Consider the following 19,252-nt stretch of genomic DNA (forward strand, 5'->3'; position numbering starts at 1 on the left):
AAATATTGATCAGTCCCAAGTCTCTCTAGTTTTTGAGATCTGAGATATCACAGTCTAGTATGCTATTCACCATGAAAATTCTGCATTTGGGAAAGGGAGGAACCAGGTGATGACCAAACATTGGTTGGTGCATCCTTTGTTGATAGGTGCTACCTTCTGCCTGCTGTGAGGCTATCAAAATTCTATGCTGAAATGCAAGAGAAACAGGAACTTAGTAAGTTAATAACAGAGAGCTTTAAGGCAAATTAACAAAACCACTTTACAAAACATCTCATTCAGTTTGGTCCACTGCTGCAGAAGGTCATTAAGCCAACACTGTAGTAAAATAATTTTGATCCACAACACCAGAAAGGACAAATGTTAAGCAAAGGATAATCACAAATTAGCATTCAGGACACCAGCTGAACATTGCAGGTGTTGAGGTGTTCCTCCCTGCACAAGTGCCTGGAAAAGCACATTTCTTCCCCTTTCCTCTCTGATGTTGGACACTACATGCTTGGGCAGCAGGCACGAGGCACCTCAGGTGCCCACAGTCCTGCCCTGCTCAGCCCCCACCTTTTGACTTTCACTGTGATAATGGCTGTATAGGAAAGAGGAAACCCTTCCTACCCTTCACTCTACCCAGCAAGAGCCCAGCCTGGGCAAACCCCATGGCTTGAGTTGCATATTACAGGAATAACTACTGCAGAAACCACATAAAACAATGGAGAAGAAGCCTTACAAGAAGCAGTGCAAGTGCACCAGTGGGGTGGCTTTGGTGCCCAGTATCTCTACAAAACACACTTCTGCTATCCCAAGTGACTATCATAACTGATGGAACCCAAAGTCATGGACTGCATGAACTCAAAGGATATTTTATGGACATTTTGCAAGGGCGGTCCGTCAACTAATGGAATGACATCTGTGTATTGTATCAGACTGTGGGAAGAAGGATGGTGGCTAGTGAAGTTGTATTGAATAGTGTGAGGTCTGGCCATGGTGTATGGAATAAGTATGGAATAAGGGGTGGAATATGTGTGTGGCTGGGACAGAGCTAAATTTCTAAACAGTGGCTGGTATGGGGCTATGTTTTGGGTTTGTGCTGAACACAGGGCTGATAATGCACAGACGTTTTTGTTATTTCTAAGCAGGGCTTACACACGCAAGCCCTGACCCCAGACGCCAGTAAGGTCAAGGTACGACCGACCCCGACACCGACCCCGACACCGACCCCGACACCGACCCGGACCCACGGACCCTCGCCGGCCACGCCCTCCCACTGACCACGCCCCATCGGCCACGCCCCCATCGCACACAAGCCACGCCCATACATCATGGCCCCGCCCCCCGGCCGACGCCACCGCCCACCCGCACGGGAGGACTCTGCGCAGGCGCACTGAGCGCCCGAACCAACTGCCCCCTCGCGGCCCCCCCAGCCCTCCCCAAAGATGGCGGCCGCGCGGCGCCGGGCGAGGCGGCGGGCAGCGCTGAGGCGGCGGGGCGGGGGCGGCGGCGGGAGCGGGGGGCAGTGACAGCTGCGGGGAGGGCAGGAAAAGGCGGCGGAGCGGCGGCGGCCGGAGGGCAGGTACCTCGAGTGGGCGGGCAAAGGGGTGGGGTGAGCGCCGCCCCTGCCCGAGCTGCGCCATCGGGAACTCCCCCTGGCGCTCCCCGCCTCGGCGCCGCTGCCCGCTGGCGGCGGAGCGCGGACCGTTAGCCGGGAGAGCCGCGGGGCCATGGCGGTGAGTAGGCGCTGATGGCGAACCGCCGCCTTCCCCTCCGCGGGGCGGCCAGAGGGGTGCGAGGGGACGGGGGCAGCGCCGCTGCCTGCCCCGGTGCCCGAGGAGCGGCGCTCCCCGCCGGGGAGGACCGGGAGCCGGCGCCTCCGACGGAGCCCCGCGAAAGAAACTTTGTGTCTCCCTCCCCTCGGTCGCTCGGAGGTGCCTCTGCCGGCCGGGGCGCGGGGATCCGCCCGCTGTCAGCGCCGGGCTGCGGCGCGGCGGCCGCGGGAGGAGGCGGTGGTTGAGCCGGAGAAAGAAGCAGATGCGGAGCGCGACCAGAGCAGCTGAGCCGGCTGTGACAGGCGGGGAGGAGAAGGCAGTGGTGGTGCTCGACACCTCTTTCTCGTTCTTGTTGTTTTGTTATTGTTGCTGTTGCTCTCCGCCTAAGCCGTACAGGTTCCCTCGTAACGCCCAGCTAAAGGGGTTGAACGTCTCTATGTAGATAAAACAGCTTTCCCGAAAACACGGCAATTGTCTTGCTGACTCCTAGCAGAGGCATTATTCTTTCAGCCAGGTTTACTCCCGATTCCCCCCTCCCTGAATATCGCCCAACCTAAACAGAAACTTTTCGTTGCTTCCAGGCAACTTAGAAAGTGAAACCAACTAAAAGCAAAAATGAAACTTTTCAGCTGATTTTTATTGTTTATTGAAGTAAAGAAATTAAGCAGCAGTAACAAGAGGAAATGCATTTGGTAGGAGAAAATGTTATAAATGGCACCTCAAGACGTGTTAGTCATTTGTTTAACCCTGTCAAAGGCATTTCATTAGCCACCTTTCATGTCAAGTGTTATTCTAGAACATTTCGCGTTACAAAGTAATTTCTGTGAAATGTTCTTTGTTTTTAGAATTTCAGTCTCCATTTGATTAAATACATACCTGATTAGAAATGCCTTAAATTTTCAAGGAGACTTAAAATCTCTAATTTTTTTGCTGCTGGGTACTTGGCAGCTTCTCTCTTAGAAGCTGTAGGACGCAGTCCTGCTAAGCTTTCTGCTTAAAAGAAGCTATTTTGTTGCTATGGCAATGGGAAACTTTCTGCTTTATACAGTGTAGAAATTTAACTAATGTGAATCTGCATCCGTAGATGTGTTTATTTGCTGTGTTGTGAAATAGTATGAGTCACAGCAAATCAGTGGTCCTTAAAATTCAGAGAGGATGATCAGTTACATTTTCTCTGCCTTCTTTTTCATTTTTCAAGGAAATGGTCTCAAATAATTATGAAATTTAATCCCATGATGAATGGAGAACTAGCAAGCTGTCAGGTAGGGAGAAAGCTGTACACACGTGTGAAAGTCAGAATTATGAGTATCTCCAGCACTCAATGTTGGCAAATTGGATAGAGTTCTTGACAGCCAGTGTTTCTACTAAGCATGAGGGAGCAAGAAGGGTGCTGGTCAAGTTTGAAAACACGGCATCTAATCTAGATTCACTCTGTGTACACAAGTCATCTTGACACACATACATTGAATCTGGGAGTTGTTTGTGCAGACCACACCAGAGTGATTTTTCTGGTGGCTTTGGGGGAGAAAGTTGATGTGCTATATGAGTTCCACAGGGGAACTGGACACTGATTTGTAGCAAATGAAGCCCGGGTTAAGAGAGACAGAGGTCCTTGTCCTCAGAAAGGCCAGGACTCAGTGATCTGTTGCTTAGCTCACTTGGTCAGGGGGTGAGCAATCGGCTTTGAACAGAGTCACAGGCTGACTACTGTAGATGATAATATTAAAACAGATTTAGGTGAGTGTCTCAGGTTTTTCTCGGGGCACATGGAGCTGTTCTGAGGCTTTTTGCTGTATGACAAGCTCTGGGTGTATGAGTTTCATGAGGGTCAGGTCATTACTCCCAGCATTAATTGCCTGATTTCAGTCTGTTAATGGCATTTCTACGTTTTTCAAGTTGGAGTTTCTACTAGCTTGTGAACTTAAAACTCAAAAGCTTTAGATTTCTATAGGCAGTGATGTAATAGAGCTGCAGAAACTTGGATTATTATTTGGACTAGTAACTCATTTGCTTTGGGCTGTGAGTCCTATGGATCTTGGGATGCTTTTCTTTGTTAACCTTTGCCTTGTGGCCATTTAATTTTACTTGAATTTGGACCTCCATCGGCTGACTCAGTGTTATGCCAATGATCATTTTGGCTAAAGATCTCAATTGTTATTCAAAGAATTGTTATTGCAGCTTTAACTGCTTAATTGAACATGTTTCTGCAGTGTTCTGTCTTAGGACTTGTGAAAAACTCTTAAAGCCTGACTTGACGAGCGGTTCAATTTTCATCCTTGTCAGTACTTTCTCCTAGACGGTTTTAACATCTAAATGCTTTTGGATGATGCCACAGTCTCCCTTGCTGGCAGGTCACTTTACAACAGTGTATGCTGTTGTACATGTGTTGGTCTCTAGAAATACTGAATGCTGGGAAGGTGTTGTGTGCTGCAGTTCTGATTGTCTCTTGATGGCTCTGTCAATGGCAAATCCTGTAACCCAGCCCTGTCCCCATTTTTGGGTTGAACTGGCAAACATGCAGTGTTGTTCATTGCCAGACAGATACCAGAGAAGACAGTTTTTGTGAGGATGCAGGCCTATTTCCTAGACAGTGTTGTCTGCATCCATTGATGTTCCTTGGCAGTGCCTACTGGAACCTCAGGAATTCTTATCTTCTTCTAGCAACTTTGTATCTTTTTTTCACCTCCACTGTCTAATTGTTGTGGGATTTCTAGTTCAATCTCTGCTAAAATGTCTACAGATAGTGTCATGTTCCATCAGTGCATTTCTGTTATCTAGAATATGAAATGGATTCTCTCTGTTATAGGTGTCAATAACACTTGTATATTTTATTGTTGATTTCTTTAAGACTGTTGGCTTGGGGAAATTCCCAGGCAATTTGTAGTAAAATTCAACTGCACTGCAATTTAGAGTGCATGAGTTGAATTGAGAGCTGATGTTTTTCCTGTAGGACCAGATCTCAGTAAAATGGATCTGACTTGGACTGTCAAGTCTTTAGTTTAACTAAAAGATACTGTCTGTATCTAAGGAAAGCGATAATAGTTTGGAATGAGTACACTGCTTTTTCTGTTCAGCAAACATGAACAGTGTTTATTTTGCTCATGGGGCCAATGTTTCCTGAGCTACAGAAATGACTGGTTTTTTGCTTGTTCTTTGCCATATACAGTAAACTTTGAGCTTCCTTAATGCCGATGTTCACTTGATGTAAATAGAAAACCGTTACCAGCCTTTTTCTTTAATCTTCTCTATTCATGAAGTTTGATGGTTGTGTTTACATCCAGTGTTATTTTGGAGTGTCATCCTCAGGTCTGTATTTTGTAGGGCTGGTGAGGTAGCAGGATGTTTAGGAAATGTCTGTAATACTTAATACTATTACATGTTTCTTGTAGGTTGTCATCTTTAATTTTTCCAATTAATTTACATTTGGTTTCAGATGGAACAAATATTTTCGAAGTCATTTTGTTTGCCCCCCCAGAAATCTGGTCCTATTCCAGCTGCTGACACACTCTTGAGCCTGTAACCAGTGAAAATCTGCATACTTTTTGCTAACCTGTCCTAGATGACTTTAATGAAGTGTAAATTCAAATAGCATTTGCTATGCTCTTTTGTCAATAATGAAATAGAATTTTTAGCTGTTCCTTTCATGGTGGACTCTTGATGTACTCACTTGTTAGGTTATGCACCTTTTCTTGGTTGTATTGGTAATCTGTTTTGGTTACAACACATGCTGCAGAAACTGTTGGTATTCACTTTGATGGCACAGTTGTGTAGAGCACTGGATGTATTGTTTTAAAAAGCTTTTGTATTCAGAATTGCAGTAGTTCAAGAATGAAATATCTTTTTGTTTCCTAAATACTTTATTAAAATTTCAGCACCATGCTCATTTGTGATATCTTCATAGCACATTTCAAAATTAGTTAGACTGGACCTGCTTAGTCCTCTTTGTTCCTAGCTCCAAGTAAACTTTCACTGTTTATGTCTAGGAAAGGACATTTATTGGCCTTGGTCTCATCAGACCTACCAATATATCTACCAGTGTTCTTAACAGAATTTCTGTTTTTGTCTCCCTTTAAGTTGGACCTTCTTCTCTTGCTGTTCTGCAGTCAAAACATCACTTAGGCTAATATTGGTATCCTCTCTTTTGGTTTAGTACCTTGGGCATCAAACACCGTCCCAACACCAGTCCACAGAAGTTAATCGGGAGCACTGAATATGCCTATGGTGTACCTTCTCCCAGTTTTGCTGCCAGAGTTTTTCCAAAGCATTTAGGACACATGAGAAGATACACTGCAAAATTCTGCATTTATAGACAGTAGAAAATATTGTACCTTACTGTATATTGAATGACTTGGGGCATGGCAAGTTGTCAAAAATTAAATTATCTACAAATTTGCAATTTCAGTTTGACCAGTAGAGGTAGTTTTTATTAGCCATTAATAAGAAGAGCACAGCACTTTCTAAGATGCAATAAATGTCGGTATGGATAGGTAGTAACTGGAAGTGAAAAGGAATATGCAGGGCACGAATGTTAACTTTACCTTCTGCATAGCAGTTCTTGTTGAATCTGCTTTGAGTTTTTTGTACCTTGGTTGAATTTAAATCTATGAAGCTCAGTTCTTATTTGCTTTTGATTTTGAATAACTTGAAGTGAAAAGAACTTAGCAAACGTTGAGCTTTACTGTTACCAGTAAAAAGTAAAAGAACTCTGTAGTTCACATGTGTAAATACTCCCTTGTAAATGGGGTTGGGTTTCCCCAGCATATAGACCCAATGTCTGTGGCATACAGGATCCTACAAGCATGGGCTGCTGCCCAGCTCTTGTCTCATTTCCCCTCACTAATGTAGCATACTACATACCAGCTCTTACTCCTTTGATTATAAAATAAATCCTTTTTCTCTAATTTCCAGTTTTTAAACTGCAAGGTTTTGGGGTTTTGTAGTTTGTTGCCCTTTTAACTGGAAGAACTTTATCTACTAGATAACTTCACAGAAGGAAATGGAGACAACGGAATAGCAAGTTGAGTAATTTTACTCTCTGGCAGAAGAACGCATTTTAGTTAGGGATTGCAAATCAAGTAGTAATGGTCTGCAAAAAGTGTGCAGGTAGCTGGAAACTAATCTGTAAGTAGAAATTGAATGGATAAGAAGGTTCAGCACAAACTTTGGTGACATGCAATGTCTTGGCAATGAGAGAGATCTGTGACTATAACTATGCAGTAATATTTCAAATTACATATTGATAGACTTTCTACAGTAAGAATAAATGTCATAAAACACAAGAGTTACCATGCCTCTGCAAATCCTGTAGTCTATTAAAAATGTAAATTGGGAGGGCAACACTGTAAGACAAGTATAAACACATTTAGTCTAGTATGAAAGTAGGTTGAAGATACTGAAGTACTAAGAAGTTAGGACTAAAAGAAGCAGCATTGGAAGTGAGCATTGACTGTTGGCAATGATTAATCGTAGAAGCAGCTGAAATGTATTTTGTGTTAATTTGTTCAGGCTTGCTAATAACTTGACTGCCCCCATTTAAGAATATTAGTTTATCTGTACAGTCCACTCAGTGGCAGCATTTCAGTGGTGAGGATAAGTTACATAAATAAAGTAATAGATCTTAAAAGTACCCCAGTGCATTTAAGTATGTACATCATGGCAATACAGCTCAAAGCAAAACAGTTTCTGACTTTGTGACTATATTGTTGGTAACAAATTGACAGCTATTCAGTGTTGCAACTTCATACCTAAAAGAGGAAGCAAAGAGCAGCTTTGTTCTCTTGACTTGATTGGGCAATCAAACTAGTTGGTCCCCTGGTGTTTTGATTAACTAAAACCTTTCTAGGAGGATTGTGTGGAACCTGGGAGAAGGGGTTGCTAATATCACCTGAGAAACCCGCTGTCATTTTGCTGGTCTTGCTCTTCAATAGTTACAGATACTCCTCTGTTGGAGAACTCTTGAATGAGCAGCACATTCAGACTTCAAGAGTTGCAGTCAGGTTGAGATGCTGACTGGCTGGTTTGTTTGTTTGTTTTGTTTTTTCCCCCTGTGGGGCACAAGTAACTGCTTCAGTGCCATTGTGACTGAGTTTAATATTAGGAAAGTGAAGCACCTAGTAGGGTGCCTCTTGACCTTTTTTACTATCTTGATCTGTAGCGTCATGAATGTGATGCGTTGACATTGGCTGAAGCAGTCCCTCTTGAAGCTCTTCCTCTGTTTATTCTTACATTTCACGTTCACTTGTGTATTTGCACATTTTTGTGTAAAGTCAGTCAGGAAGCTTCTGTGTTAAAACTGACCAATTCTTGTATGATTAATTTTAAACGGTGTCTGTCCTACAGACACAGTTTAAAACTCATTCTGTTGACCAGTTGCTTGAAGTGGTGCAAGTGGGATCTGCTGAAATGATTTAGCAGAACTGACTTAGAGGAGTTTAAATTCTTGATAATAGAATGCCCTTCAAATGTGATTGTTAGGCCTCAAAAGACCTTTTTTAGTGAATTTTTACTCTTTGGAAGTAGATTTCATATGTTGGCCTGACTTATGTTGTGTTGTTGTCCTGTTCCTTATGGAAGCAGAGATCTACAGCTTTTCCAAAATAATCAGTGGAGAGAAGTTTTAAAGTCTCCTAGACTTGTAGCCTCATTGATCCTACGTCACCTTACATTTGGATAGCACAGTTTTCATTTTTCAGAATGAACAGGAAAAAGCTGTTTCATAAGAGTTCTTTAAAAGCTGTTCATTCTGCTTGAGTCATGCACTCTTTGTAGCTCCAACACCAGCAGCTGTCTCTGCAATAAATTTATCTCACTGACCAGTTGCAGGCCTTATTATTTTATTAATAAAAATATATCTATGTTTTTAGTTTGCCTTAAAGGTATCATATGAAAAATTAATTTGGAAATTTCTCATTGCTACTCACAGCCTCTGAGAAAAGGGAGTCAATGACAAATGAGGAAGTAGCTTGATTTTTGGCATTGAATTTGCTTGTTTTCTTCAAAAACTAAGCATGTTATTAAACAGAAATGAAGGCAAAAGTAACAGTTAAGTGGGAAAGGCCAAGTTGGTTTTGAAGCCATGTGATTTTCAGAAAACAAACTGAAGGAAATCCAGTCCTGGCAGAAGCTTAGAAGAATCTAATTTTGCTGGTATAAAAGTAAAACTAGGAGGGTTTAAGGAAATTCTTGAGAGTTACAAGAGTGTAAAACAAAACATAGTTTAGATCACTGTAGCATAAATAAAGTGGAATTACATTGCAGATTTTTTACAAGTGGTGCAAAAAATATGGTATGCAGTTCATTCTCCTCATTTATTTGTGGGGATGATTCCCATGATTATCTAAATGGAGGATGTCCTCTCAGACAAAGGAGGTCACAGCATTGCACCCTGTGTGTCTCAGAGCATTGGATTTATGTGCCTGCTAAAGACTAGGTATGGGTTTGCACCTGGCTGCTGACAGTTTGCTCTTTGGTTGTAAAATGGACACTATCAAAGTAGTTCCAAATAAAATTAACAGATAATTCCAATTTGTGTTAGGTTTGCACTTACCCCTTACTAAAAGCTTAGAGTTCTTTGAAGGTATAAGAGGAATGGGCAAGTAAGTGGGAAGTACTGAATTCATCATAAGCAACAGCTTCAAGTTACGTGTACTTCATCCAGATAAGGGTTGTGGATGGGTTTTTTTAATAACATAATAATTAAAAAAACATTTAAAAGCAGAATATGGTCTTTTGAAGTAGTTTTGGTTGCACTGGTCTTGCAGTCAAGCGTTCAGCAAGCTGAGCTAGTCAGTGTCCATGAACATATTGTGCCTTTATGGATGACTGGTTTATAACTGTCTAGTTTTTCCTCTATGTAGTCTTCACCTTCAAAACTTTTGTTTCCTACATGAGCTACTATTAAAAACTTAGCCTCTTTGGCTCAGATTCAAAAACTGCTGGCTTATGAATACAAATGCATTAAACTTGAACAGCTGGGGTATTTCCAATTATCTACTATGCATTCTTATATAGGTTATAGTACCCATGGCATGAATGCATGAACTGCATTTGAAGCTGCTCCTAAATCACTGTGGCTTGTAGTCTGGAGTACGAAGGTAACTTGACATAAGTATTAATTCACTATAGCACACTAAACACCTACAATGCTGCGGTTTGCTGTTGTGGAGCTTGGCCATTCTTGCCCGAGTAGATCAGGGGTGACTATTGGCCGTGAGTCAGATCTGGTAACTGTTCGGCTGCTGACATGCGCTTGCATTTGCTCAGCAGTCAGTGTTCCCTTCGCAGGAGTACTGCATTCATTTTACACCTTTTAGTGTTCATCTTCTGGTGGTTTACATAGTATGAACAGAGTTGTGTATTGTGTTTCTCAGACTTTGAGAATTATGTTGAGTGAGTGTCTGTGACGCTTGAAGTATTTCCATATTGATGGTAGATGTTGTAGATTCTTTTTTTTTTTTTTTTTGATAGGAACTTCCAGTGTTTATTAAAACCTTTAGCATATCTTCACTCTTAAGTGACTGTCAGACTTTGACTTTGTTGATTTACTTCATGAAACAATACTGTTTTTATAATTTTCCTATATTGCCTATCTGCAATTTTAGTGTTATGACTGGCACTGAAGGGAATAGCCATTTCACTTTCACTGTACTTAAAAGGAGGTTGACAAATCAGTGGAAGAGAAATGTTCCCCACAACACTCTTCTTCTAACAAAAAATAACCCTTTTCTGCTCCGCTGGAAAGTATTTTATCAAGTGTCCCAGTTAAACATTTCTGAAACGGGAAAAATACTTTTATCAGGAACAAAGTGTATATTTTAAATAAATTGCATATTAATTGAAATAGTTAGTTCAGAACTTTAAAAGTTGGTGTACTGTAATTGCCAAATCTGAAACTCTTTGACTGGAAAATGTGGTAAATGCACAGGGAGGGAGAGAAATTAAAATCCTTCTGCTCAGTTCTGATTCTTAAAAACAAACACAAAACTCTTCAGCATGCTTCATAACTTTAATAGCTCAGCTACAACCTTATGGATCTCTGGGTAATTATATTCTAATACGTTTCTACACCAGCTGCATCAGTCTATCTGAGCTTTTTCCAGTAGTGCATTAAGTGATATTACTAACATCTGTTGTATATTCTTTGTTCTTTCCTCTTCACCCTAGGGCTGCATTGGAATATTCTAGAATTTTCCTCATTTTAGCATATTTGTATGTCTTGGGCACTTCTGTTTGTCCACTCTTGTCTCATAAGTTCTGAACTGGGTGGCCAAATTGACAGATTGGAAGGAATTGCCTTTTTTTGCTTCAGCCATTTGTTTTTCAAGTGTATTTGCTGTCTCCATGTTGGAGAAGGCGGAATTAAAGCATTTAATGCATTAGGATTGGGTGATGGTTTTATGGGTTTTTAGGTTCTGTAAATTCATTCCTTGGTCTTTGGCAAAACCTAAGTATTGTCTCCTATTCAGAAAAGCTTTTATTTCTTACTGGAAGTTATCTGGACTGGAGGATGGGCCTTGCCTGTGTTTCCTGGGGGAAAGGAAGCGTGAAGACCCAGGTGAAGAAGGAATGCACACCTGCTCTGCTGTGCTGAACCCACTGGGAAAACACACCTTACGGCAACCTGGAATTGGCAGCTGTAATGTGATACTGCTTGAAGCATGTATGAAGTTGCAGTACTGACAAAGAAATCATGGAAAAGCCCTGAGTTTGTTACTTCTTGAATAATATTGTTGTAGCAACATACAGTTTGGAAACATTTAGTATTGATTTCATGAAGCCAGTTTCTTACACTGCATCCTTTTGTGTTAGGAGCTTTTGTCTTGTCCCTGCTTAAACTTCTGTCCTTGTGTTGTGTAGAATTCGCAGCTCTTCTCAACAGCCTCTCTGGAATAATAAAAGTTTGTGTCTGTTGTTCACTAGATTTGACAGAATTAGGATGTGAAAGAGTATTAAGTTGCTGTAAGCATTGTGATGATGCGTAGGTAGGTAGAGAAGCAGTACTCTGTAAATCATGAAAACTGAGGAAAAAAACACCAATGCGAGTTTCTCCTTCAGAAGGCACCAGTGATAACACTGTGGAGAGTGGCCTTTTAAGTCCTCTAATTGCGAATAAATAAATTAATTATATTTTGTATCAAACTCAATAATCAGAAGCAGTGAATCTCTAGGAAAGGAGTGGTCCATATGTTTTTCTTGTACACAGCACTGTTACTAGCTATAACTACATTTATCACGGTAGTGCCTATATCCTAACTGAACTGGAAAGCTTGTTTGTGTAGGATGTTCATGTGAAAGTGTAACTTTTTAATTCATAAATTTCCTCTAATGCGGCCTTCCTCTTTTAGGAGAAAGGCCAGATTATAAAGCAGTTTTGTTATGGACAGAATTATGTGAATGTCTTCCAAAGTTTGAGCCTTGGGTGTCCAAGTCTGAGTTTTGATTAGCATTGTCATTGTTGCTTTGAAATTTGAATTGAGGCTCTGATAGCTTTTAAGGGCTTGGAGGCAAGCTGTGGTCCTCTCTTTGGGTTCTGACCTACTGTGAATCATTCAACTCTGGCATTATGTGTTGCGTTTTGTTTGACTAATATTCTGGAATTCATAGGAGAATTCTGCTTGACAGGATCTTTGGAGATTGCCTTCTTCAGACCTTTGTTAGGACTTTACATGGTCAAGTTTTGATTTTCTACAGCACTAGTCTCCAAATGTTTTGGTCATGCACCCCATAAGAAAAGAATGTATTAAGCATGCACCTCCAATATATGTAATCTTTAAAATTATATGCATATGCTACTCTATTGATATGCTATAAAGCATACAAAAAAAAGAAAAATATGGAGATGAAAACCAGTGTTTAAAAGGGCTTTTTTTTTTCTGTGGCAAAAAATATTTTCTTCTCACACGCCAAGAGTTTGACGTTTGAGTTTGTTCTGGGGTATGTTTACCCCACTTTGGAGACTACTGATCTACAGGATTAAGAATTTTGCAGCCTCTCAGGGCAAGGTGTGCCAGTGTTACACCTCTCTCATTGTCAAGATACCTTTTTTATATCTTTACAGACAGACAGAATTTCCAATGGCGCAGTGCGTGCCCATCACAGAATCACAGGATATGCTGAGTTGGAAGGGACCTGTCACGATCATAGAGTCCAACTCCTGGCACTGCCCAGGACTCCTCAGGAGTCATGCCTTGTGTCTGAGAGCATTGTCCAAACACTTGTGCTTTTGCAGCACACCTCCAGGAAGAGTTTGATTTAAGGCTCTCAACCAGCATCCTTCAGGCAGTGGTATCCAGCTAGCAGGTGACCCCTGGCTACCCTAGTGCTCTTAGCTTCTCCCTGTCTTTCAGGGGCCTAAGCCCAGCAGCAGTCTTTGTGGCATCTCTCTTTTAATGGGAGGAGGAGGAGGTGGCTGAGAAGAGAAAACCAAACATGGTATTCCAGATTCCAGCTTATTACCACTGAATAGCAGGGAGTAATCTCCTCCCTCAGCCCACTGGCTGAACTTCTCTGCTAATACAGCCTTGTATGCCTTCATTGCTACAGGACACGTGCTGCTGACTCATGTTCTTTTACCTTGGTGATCCAGCTGATACAAGGCTGATGTATTTTTCAGAGACTATCCTTAAGGTCAGCTGCTAGCCTGTTGGAGAAATGCTGATCCTTTGCATGTGCAGAGGAAATGCACTGAATGCACTGCCCAATGATCTCAGCCTTACAACACTCCTTAACCCTCAGTGAACAACTGACGGAGTAAAAAGCAGCATTGTATTGTGCTTTACAACTTGAGGGTAATGCCACAGAAGCAATAAAGGACCAAATCTGAAGGCATTTAAGGATGGAGTTAAATTGTCATTACAGTTCAGGAAGGCAAGCTTGCTTACTGAACTATGGAGTGGAACACAGTTTGTGAGCTTTAACATCATTTAGCCTTTTGCCTTGTTAGTGTAATTCTTTCCTTAAGGGTTCCTCAGGCATAAGTCCTGGAGTCTAAACAAATCACATCCAGTAAATTTAGGTACCCTCACTTTGTTTCAGTTTTTATAGGCTTCAGAAAACTCTTTCAAGGTGTTTTCAAATATCAGTTCAGGTGGGGGTAGTGGGCAAATAGTCCACTTACAATGTAAGTCTTGTACAAAGCATTAACCTACACAATTTGGTTGTCATCTCAAGAGCCCCTGTACTTTTCTTGCATTGTAGAACAGACTTGGGGCAGATTCAGTGTAGACTGAGTTTGCAGTCCTGAATTGACTTTGAATGTCTACTAGTTCAGTATATTCAGTAGCAAAACAAGAAGTGAAATAGTTTTCCATGCAGCAGTTGTTGCTGTGCATGAAATAGTGTAGATTTGTAAATAAACATGTATTTAATGCTCCACCAGTAGCAAATTACTTCTTGGCTGCTTCTGTGCTTAGCAACTGAGAATTATCTCTCTATTCATCTATTGTGTCCTCTTCCTTGTCTGGTCCCTTTTAATGTCCATGAGAATGGTGCAGTGGGTAGGCCTTAAATAAATCCTTTGGTTCATCCCACATGGTATTTTACCCCTTCTGAAGGCTGCTGCATCAAAGTTTTCAATAGTGCAGGAAATCTGATAATGGGCTAGTGAATTTTTTGTAGTGGTTCTGCAGGCTAAACCTTACCTGTTGTCCAAATGCAAGTTGTTTTTCTTGTGCCCTTTTCAATACCTCATTAAGTCCTGAGTATATTCAGAAACTAGATGGAGTTGGAGGACAGTTACATCATCTGGGGCAACTTTATGAGGATTAAGTCTGAAATTATGCTGTGTACATACTTTGCTTTCAGTATTTTCAATATGGAACAATATGTTCAAGAAATTGTTGCTCACACTTAGAACAGTTAGCAGCAATTTCAAGTCAGAAAATTGGAGGCAAAGCTTGTAAAGTTGTTCCAGTAGAGATGGTAGGTATTTGCAGCCAGAGGCAGGAAAAACATCCTCCTCTCCATGCTGCTAAGGGAGGTGGACCTGTTGATATAACTGATAAAGCCTTCTGGCAAGCTTGTGTTTGACTGTCCACTTTTATTATTCCATCCTTGTCAGAATCAACCCTTCACAGGATTGAATTCATTCTTTTTAGTTTTAGAAAGGGCAGCTTTACCTTTGTGCATCAATACTTTTTGCTGTGCCTACCTTTTTAAGCTATTCGTGCCATTTTAGTTGACTGAAATGACTCAGTCTCTTATCACTGTCGTTGCTTGTCATTTCCAGACTTCCTTTCCACTTCCTTTTTTTTATTTTTTCTGAGTGGCAAGTTAAAAACATGTTCTGTAATGAGAAGCTGAGAACTGATACCTTCTCTTTCTATTGGAAACTCACATGGCTCAACAACTCTGTATTTACTGTTAATGTTTAAGGACTGTCCATTCAATTTTAATCCATCTTTTCTGTTTTTCTGTTGAAGATAAATGCTCTCTAATGCCAAATAAGATTTTAAGGTTGCTTTTCCAGTCCACTTATTAGTACCTTTTTCAGTAATATCCATCACCAGAAGGTTTGTGTGAAGTTAATTGGACAAGGTTTTTTCAGTCAATCTTAATTGTATTTTAGTTCTTTACAAATAGCATTCAGTGTTGACCTCAGATTATTGTTTGCTAACAGGACTAGATTGTCCCTTTTACAACACAGTATTTAATGCAAACTTCTACTTCTCTTCCAGACCTCTGAGACTTTCCTAGGACCCAAGTTACTTGCAAGTCTTTTTCAAAGGTCTAGGTAAATGTCTTCAAGAGGTCTTGAATACAAGCTACTGGGTCTGCTGATCTAAAGGCTCTGTCTGCACACACTTGAGGTCCTTGCATTGAATGTGATATAAATTATTTCCAAGATATGTTTATTGAGCTCTTCCGTTTGTCTTGATGCCAACCTTTTGTCCATTTTAGCTGACTTCTCCTCCTGCCACACACTCTGTCTTCAAATTGGTATCTTTCTTTGTCCTCACAGCAAAACAAAAAGGCACCTGCAGTGGGTGAACATACCACATCTTACTGTGTGACCGTGTTATGTGCACTGACTTGTACAGACTGCTGCCTCCCGACTACTGATGGGGGAAAGAAAGGCTTTTGATGAACGTGTGGTATAGACCCACATTGGTGTGAAGTTTAAACCTTTGGTCTTTGAGACTAGTTCAGTGACATTGCAGAGAAATCTAATATTGTATTGTCAAGGAAACATTTTTTTCCTAGATTGATTACACAATCTGACAGGAAGCACTTTTATTATTGTTGTAGAGGGTGTCAGGAATAACATTCTACATAGTATCTCCTGTCAGGGTTTATCAATGAGCAGTGTGTTCTGTCTCCAGAATAAATCAAATGCTTGAATTCAGACATGGAATTTAGCTGTGTCCCAGTTAAGGCACTAAAGACTGGATACTGAAGGTGGAGTACTGACCTAAGCACTTGGGTGCTTGTGGGAACCTAATTTTCATACAAGTCAAATCATCAAAGAGTTGTGCAAGAGAATGGAAAGCTGCCTGGTGGAAGAGACCCTCGGGGTGCTGGTCAACAGCAACTGAACCTGAGCCAGCTGTGCCCGGGTGGCCAAAAGGGCCAATGGCATCCTGGCCTGGATCAGCAATGTGGCCAGCAGGACCAGGGCAGAGATTGTCCCCCTGTACTCGGCACAGGTGAGGGCACACCTTGATTCCTGTGTCCAGTTCTTGGTCCCTCACTACAAGGACTCTGAGGTGCTGGAGTGTGTTCAGAGAAGGGCAAGGAGCTGGGGAAGGGTCTGGAGCACAAGTCTGGTGAGGGGCAGCTGAGAGAACTGGCAGTGTTTAGTCTGGAGAAAAGGAGGCTCAGGGGAGACATTACCACTCTCTACAACTGCCTGAAAGGAGGGTGGAGCCAGGTTGGGGTCAGTCTCTTCTCCCAGGTAACAGGTGATAGGACAAGGTTGCATCAGGAAAAGTTTAGGCTGGATAGTAGGAAAAAATTCTTTACAAGAGGCCTATAGTGCTTTGTTAATGTGTGAGTCCTCTTGGACTGAGAGTACTGTACTTCAACCCACAGCAGGGCTACAACATCCACCCTAGAGGTGCAAGCAAGTGAAAGCAGTCCATTGGGTGGGATGAAGTTTTAGATGATGCCTTTGAGTGGTAAGCTGTACCAGTTAACCAAGTATCTCTAGAGCTTGGTACTGAAGTTAGTGTCATTAAGCTGACTTTATCACTCCTTCCATTTTATTGGGTATTTTTTCATTTGAAGTTAATGCTGGAACTAGTAAATATCTCTTTTATGAGCAGACAATATATCTGAACTAGAAGTTTGGAAGTCTTTGTAGGGAGTTTCAGTAGCCAGATGATATCAAGGCAGAACTTGTAAAAGCCTGTAACACTGCTGGTTGTCAGGCTGCATAACTCTAAAATTGTATTTACTTTTTTTTTACCAGGCTACTGAAAGTCCTGGCTAAGAGAGGCAATTCTGCTTTAGGAATACTGTACAAGCTTCTTCTCAGCCTAATCCTTATGTCTATGTTTGATGTAAAGCACTGTTTCCAGATGCAGAATGTGATTAATTTGTGGAAATTCTGAATGTGCCATTCACCCGTAGTGAATTCTTTCCATCTGTCTTCCTGTTTTGTTAAGTAATATCAGTTTCTCAATTCTTGTTGATCTAATTCTTTTTTTTTATTTTAAAAGCTAAGTGTACTAGGTCTAGCTGGGATTGAGTTAAGACCAATACAGTAAACCAATGTAATTTAGTGGTATTTTTTTAAACAAAATTAAATGCAATTTCAAAAGCAGCTTCTTAGACTTGCAGTACTTATTTCCAACGTGGAAAAATGCTAATCTTCAGCTTTTTCAGTCTTAATTCTTCCATCCAGTCTTCATAGCACTAAGATGCAAAATATCAGAAAACATGTTCCTTGCGAGTTGTTAATATAATTGAAAGGAATGCTCAGCTGAATCCTGCTTTCTGTAACCTCATTATGTGATATTCGTCAGTTAAAGTGTATCACTGCTTTCATGGGCCTCTTGCCTGTGTGGCTTTTTTTCTTGTTATCAGGTTTCTTGTTACATTACAGTGTGTGCTAGCAAGGGCTTTTTTGTAGTATGGTTATGAGGATTACGATTGTATGTGTGGGCATTATCTCTTCCTTTCCTCCCCAAGTTTTAGCTGCTAATTAAAGAGCCGCTGGTTATCAAAGTGACATTATTTCTGGATCTAATAAATTTCAAAATGATGATATGTCAGATTCTGCAGAATATTTTTTTCTTATCATTATTCATTTATTTGTGCTTCACTAGGACATTTTCTAGTAACAAGTTGTCCCTAAAGTATTTATCCATAATAATAATAGGAAAAATGGGTTGATTATTAAAAAAGAAAAAAAAAGTGTCCCTCTTAGTATATATTGTTTTTTTTTACCAGTCACATAAACAAGAATACTATACATGTAGGTTCTAAAGCAAGTGCGTTTTTTCTTTTGTTTTTTCTTTTTTTTTCTTTTTTTTTTTTTTTTTTTTTTTCCTCTGTAGGCATTTTGTCAGAAGTGCCAGTTTGCTGAAACCTTGGTTTGTTACAAAGTTTAAAGATTGAGGTTTGTTAGCTCCAGGGTAGTGATCTATCTTCTTCTGAGGTTCGCCGCTAGAGGGGGTGTAAACCACCCTCTCTGTGTAACTAAGGCTTGTGCCAGCTGACAAAAACTCGTCTTCAGGCTTGTGTGATTGCTGCTTGTTGTGGAAACATACTTTCTTAAGGTGTCTAATTTCATAATCTTCTTTTGTTGTTGTTTTTATTTCTAAAGTGAGACAATTTTTAAGGATAATTATTCAGAAATACTGATATAGTTTAACCATCTGAATTAATTTCCTTTGCAGGTGATCTTGTGAATTAGTATACCATCAATGATGGCAGAACATCCACCATTACTGGATACCACTTCAATTATAAGTAGTGAAATCCCTCTTCTGACTTCCCCTATTGTTAGTGGGGATGGAGCACAACAGGTAAGGAAACTTCAGTATATTTTTTTTTCCTTCCAACACATCACTGACATGTTGACATTGTAAAAGATAGTAATCCTTCATCTGGAATATATTTGTGCACCTTTAGGCATACAAGTGTGTTAGAGATTGGGATGAAGGCAGGACTGGTGTAGAGATAAGATTTGTAAGAAGTATGAAGCAGGAAACCTGTGTTGTGGAAGAGCTTCTTCATGGAAGAATGGGACCGAACAGCTGCCAAGTTGTCAAGCCGTGATTGTGTCTTAGTTTGGAAGTTACGTATTTATATTACTGCATGATCTTATTAAGGCGAATAAACCTTTCCCTATGGTAGAACATAGTAGGTGAGGCACAACATTTGCAATAACTATGATCTCCAGACTGATACTTGCTTACAACTAGGTAGCTTGAATGGTAGGACTTGCTTTTGTATGTTAGTGTCTGCCTGGACACCTGCTGAATTTGTATTTCTCGAGGGCAGTGCAACCATCTAGAGCATCAGCTGCTTCACTCAGATTTGTGCCACTTGTT

At 40.9% G+C, this 19,252-nt stretch overlaps 1 protein-coding gene across 4 annotated transcripts in view; it reads left to right on the top strand.

The window, feature by feature from the left end:
* The first annotated feature begins 1,501 nt into the window (after positions 1 to 1,501).
* FNDC3A (fibronectin type III domain containing 3A) overlaps positions 1,502 to 19,252 on the top strand; it is a 111,130-nt gene continuing 93,379 nt past the window's right edge. The window contains exons 1-2 of one of the 4 annotated variants that reach the window (XM_041407269.1): positions 1,502 to 1,564; positions 18,596 to 18,724. In XM_041407269.1, the coding sequence (XP_041263203.1) occupies positions 18,623 to 18,724 (102 nt within the window). In that variant the 5' untranslated portion in view covers positions 1,502 to 1,564; positions 18,596 to 18,622. Of the gene's footprint in view, positions 1,565 to 1,601; positions 1,719 to 18,595; positions 18,725 to 19,252 lie in introns of those variants that run through there. The other 3 variants (XM_041407268.1, XM_041407272.1, XM_041407270.1) reach the window with 3 other exon arrangements.

The sequence above is a fragment of the Onychostruthus taczanowskii genome, unplaced genomic scaffold (genome assembly GCF_017590055.1).
Source record: "Onychostruthus taczanowskii isolate IOZ18803 unplaced genomic scaffold, ASM1759005v1 scaffold26, whole genome shotgun sequence".
NCBI classification, from domain to species: Eukaryota; Metazoa; Chordata; class Aves; order Passeriformes; family Passeridae; genus Onychostruthus; species Onychostruthus taczanowskii.